The 3,697-nt window shown below is 33.3% G+C and overlaps 1 protein-coding gene across 1 annotated transcript; it reads right to left on the bottom strand.

The window, feature by feature from the left end:
• Positions 1 to 275: 275 nt before the first annotated feature.
• Positions 276 to 2,616, bottom strand: LOC109810157 (chloroplast protein FOR GROWTH AND FERTILITY 2). Its single transcript, XM_020373551.3, has 2 exons — positions 2,261 to 2,616; positions 276 to 1,298 (listed from the first exon to the last, which is right to left on the bottom strand). Exons 1-2 carry the CDS (start codon positions 2,552 to 2,554, stop codon positions 462 to 464), a joined length of 1,131 nt encoding a protein of 376 aa, XP_020229140.1. The 5' UTR covers positions 2,555 to 2,616; the 3' UTR covers positions 276 to 461.
• Between the last annotated feature and the right edge of the window lie 1,081 nt (positions 2,617 to 3,697).

Genomic DNA, 3,697 nt, shown 5'->3' with positions numbered 1-3,697 from the left:
TATTTCTGCTGCAGAAAATCCACATGCTATCGGAAACGTGGAGATGACAGCCTCCAACTTTAACCGGCCACTTTGGATAATCACGTGCAGTTTTTTTCTTTTTTTTCTTAAGTGATCCAAACCCTTAAAGAGACTTTTACAATAAGGTACAAAACAATGTTAAATGTAATTTTAAAAACTTGAATCATTAGATGAGAGAACTGCCACGCAGCAATTTTTTAGAATCCTCTTCGCAGCAATTTATGAGAATTTAGATATATAACTCAGCAGCAGAATCATAGAATTTGCACATTGTTTATACACTTTCAAATGCAAAGTCAAGTAATTGACAATCAATTTCACATCTTGCCTAGATGATGTAATTCCTCTAAACAACCAAATTTCTCTGTATCTTACTTCTTTCTAAACACCAAAACAATGTGTTCGTAGGAAACAAGAGTACCCTGATGATTAAAGATGTTTTAATACAGACTAAACCCAAAATACTGGCTAATAATGATAGCAAATCCAAGGGCTATTGCAATAAGGGAAGAAGCCCAAGTGAGCTTCTCAGTTATCCTAGGTATTCTATTCTTCAGTGCCTGGCTACATGAACCTATAAATACAGTATAGCTTCCCATCGAAAACACGGTTCCAATTAAGAACATGATGAGGAATGCAGCACCAGCCAAGCGAGAAGGCAAAGCAAGGGCAGGCAACACCATCATCAATGCATCTGGTTGCAGTCCATGAACAATCCCTGTGGCGAAAGTCGCAAAACCAATCTTCTTTTTTCCTACTGCTGGATTATCAAGTGATTCATACACGCTGACATCGCATTCACCACTTTCTAAAGCAACACATGGAGCATGTACTTCTGAAGCTTCTCTAATTCCCATAGCACCAATTATTAGCAGTGTAAGACCCACCACTATGGTGCCCCAAGTGCGCAAAATTTCAATATGGAGTTGATCCTTCAGGACTAAAAATATTAAGCCAAAGATAACCTGACCAGCATCATGGCCACAGCCCCAAAGGGCTCCCACGGCAGCACTCTCCATTCGGGTGCGACCAATTGACAATGGAGCCAGAGCAGCTAGGTGGTCAGGCCCTGATAAGGTGTGCAAGCACCCAGCAAAGAAACCAGTCCAAGCACTACTTAGGAGCTCAGTGTGGATTAGCTTTCTACCAACTGCAGCAGCAGGACCACCGGTCTTGGCAGCAGTTTGAAAGGTTGCAAAAGCTGCTGGTGCAATGGCTGGTTGGACTAAGATCATAACAAGAGCAGAAAGTATCACAAGAGTCCGAACTGTTATTGCCTGAGATGAAAAACATAAAGGGTTTTTTTCTTAAGATCTATTAATACTCCAGAATTTAAAAGACCTAGGGGCTAGGACAAACCAAAAATACTGTCAGCAGTGTAGAATATCACCAAAACCAAAATAAAACAATAAACCGTAATGTGCCACTGCCACACATAACTTTCGATATATCCAAGTCTCCATTCAATTACACATGACAAAAAACAGAAGCAGGATTATAAATTCAAACAGTAAAAGAAGTGGCTAAACAAAATTTACAAGATTGTTCTTCAAACCTTATAAAATTGACTTGAAAACCGACTTGTAAGATAAAAATTGTTCTTCATTAATATATTAATACATTGTTTTGGACTTATAACTAATTGATGAATGGTTTTCAACACATTTCCTCGTGCCGAGTACCGAACATTTCGTGCATAAAATTTGTTGGACATCCGCAGGTGATTTAATAATAGTCCAACAATTGGTGACCTAATGAATCCAATCACAACCAATAATCAATAAGATAGTTTCTAATACCATGGTAGGAAAATGAAATTGGACCTAAGTCATCCTTACAAAAATAGTTTGTAAGGTGACAAATGCTGTCCAATTATTTTCACTAATTTACCAGTTTATAAGGTGATGAATGCTCTCCAATTATTTTCACTAATTTGACCTTATCACCGGAGGATATCCAACAGAAACATGGCATTTAATTTAAGGAGGATTGTTCACCCTTCGTATAAAACTATAAAGTTAGTTGAGAGGCATCAGTCAAATCGTAACAAATTTATGTACGCATATCAAATTTGAATTCTACGGTAAGGTTCCCTGACATTTTTAAAAATCAAAGAGTAGCTTAACAATTCTATAACCAAAAGGAATTTCCATGAGAAACATCAACTTGGAAATGAACAATGATACACAAATAAAATAGAAGTCCTTAACAAGAATGGTTGGTCAGAATACAATCATACCTTCGGCTTTTGAGAAGCGCCGGTTTTGAATTGATTGAGAGATTGGGATTTGTGTGTGGAAACGGATGGAAAATGATTGGGGTGCTTGGAAGAAGCGAGAAAGGGAATGGAAGACGAAAAAGGAGATGGGTTTTCATGCTTGCAACAAATTGAGGTGACCCTCTTCAAGTCAGAACGTGTTGATGGAGAAAATTTGAATCTTGCAGTTGCAGACTCAAATCGAGTGAGAAATGTGAAAGACTTGTTGAAACTTTTCAAAGAATGGGGTGGAGACGGTGATAGAAGCCTATCCATGGCTTCTATCTACAAAAACACAAATGAAGACCAAAACACAGATGGCAGATTCTTCCCTTAAAAGTTAAAACAAAACCACCAATTAGACTATTACCTAACCCTCCCATTTTTTTTTCTTTTGTCGTTTTCTTTTTCTTTTATTTTAAATTAACATTATAAACCAAAATAGTTTGGCATTGCCATCAAAAGCAATGTTTAATGGTTGAATTTTCTTCCAACCGTGGTTAATAAGAATTATTAGGGTAATAATAATGATAATTATATAATACATAATAAAATTATAAAATCATAATATTATTTTATAAAATTTACGTTTTTTAGGACATAAACTTTAATGTTTAGAATATATAAAATTTCAGATTATTATATTTAAATCTTAAATTAATATAAAAAAATTGTTAACTATTACAAGTTTATATTTAAAATAAAAATAATGATAAAAAAAAATTAGAACAAAAAAATAAAGTAATAAATACGTTAGGCTGATTTTTTTTTAGAAAACCAAAATTTATAACATTGTATTAAAAAAAATCATTGACTTGTAAATTAATTTTAGCAAACTTTTACCAATATTTCAATCTTTTAACTTTTTTTTTTTACAATGACTACAACAAGCTTCGAATCGAAGATTTTGTTATATAATTTCAATTCCTGTCATTATTTTATGATTTACTTACATCAAACATTAGACCAGTTCATCACCTTGTCCAATTCAATCTACTATATTTTATAGTCAAAGCCAATTTTCCATAATTTACTATAAAAATAGATAGATTGTTAATTTCTTCCTCTATTATGGTTAATACATGTATGTATTTCAACTTTATATTGCAAAAACTTCATCCTGACCATTGTCATGCCCTACTTAAAACATGTACGTATTTCGTAGCTCTATATATGCAAAAACTTAATCTATATAGATAATATGAAGATTTAAGTTTAATTATTATTATTATTTACTGTTAATAAAAATAAATAATAATAATAATAATAATAATAATAATAAAACAAAATAAAAACACTTGGGCCTATGGAAGTAGTTGAAAAAAGAATAGGGTCATTTTGAATTTACTTGCATTTGTAGTGTGTGGTATGTAAGATGCAAATGTGTATCTATACTCTTCTCATGTTACCATGATTTGG

This window comes from Cajanus cajan, chromosome 4 (genome assembly GCF_000230855.2).
Source record: "Cajanus cajan strain Asha chromosome 4, NIPB_CcT2T_4, whole genome shotgun sequence".
Taxonomy (NCBI): domain Eukaryota; kingdom Viridiplantae; phylum Streptophyta; class Magnoliopsida; order Fabales; family Fabaceae; genus Cajanus; species Cajanus cajan.
The sequence above is the reverse complement of the archived record's forward strand: the minus strand, read 5'-3'. Positions and strand labels throughout refer to the sequence as shown.

Excerpts from the sequence above, each read along its gene's own strand:
- LOC109810157 (XM_020373551.3), bottom strand. The coding sequence starts at position 2,554 with ATGGATAGGCTTCTATCACCGTCTCCACCCCATTCTTTGAAAAGTTTC. Across the intron at positions 1,299-2,260 it reads GCGCTTCTCAAAAGCCGAAG|GCAATAACAGTTCGGACTCT; the intron begins GTATGATTGTAT and ends TTTTCATCTCAG.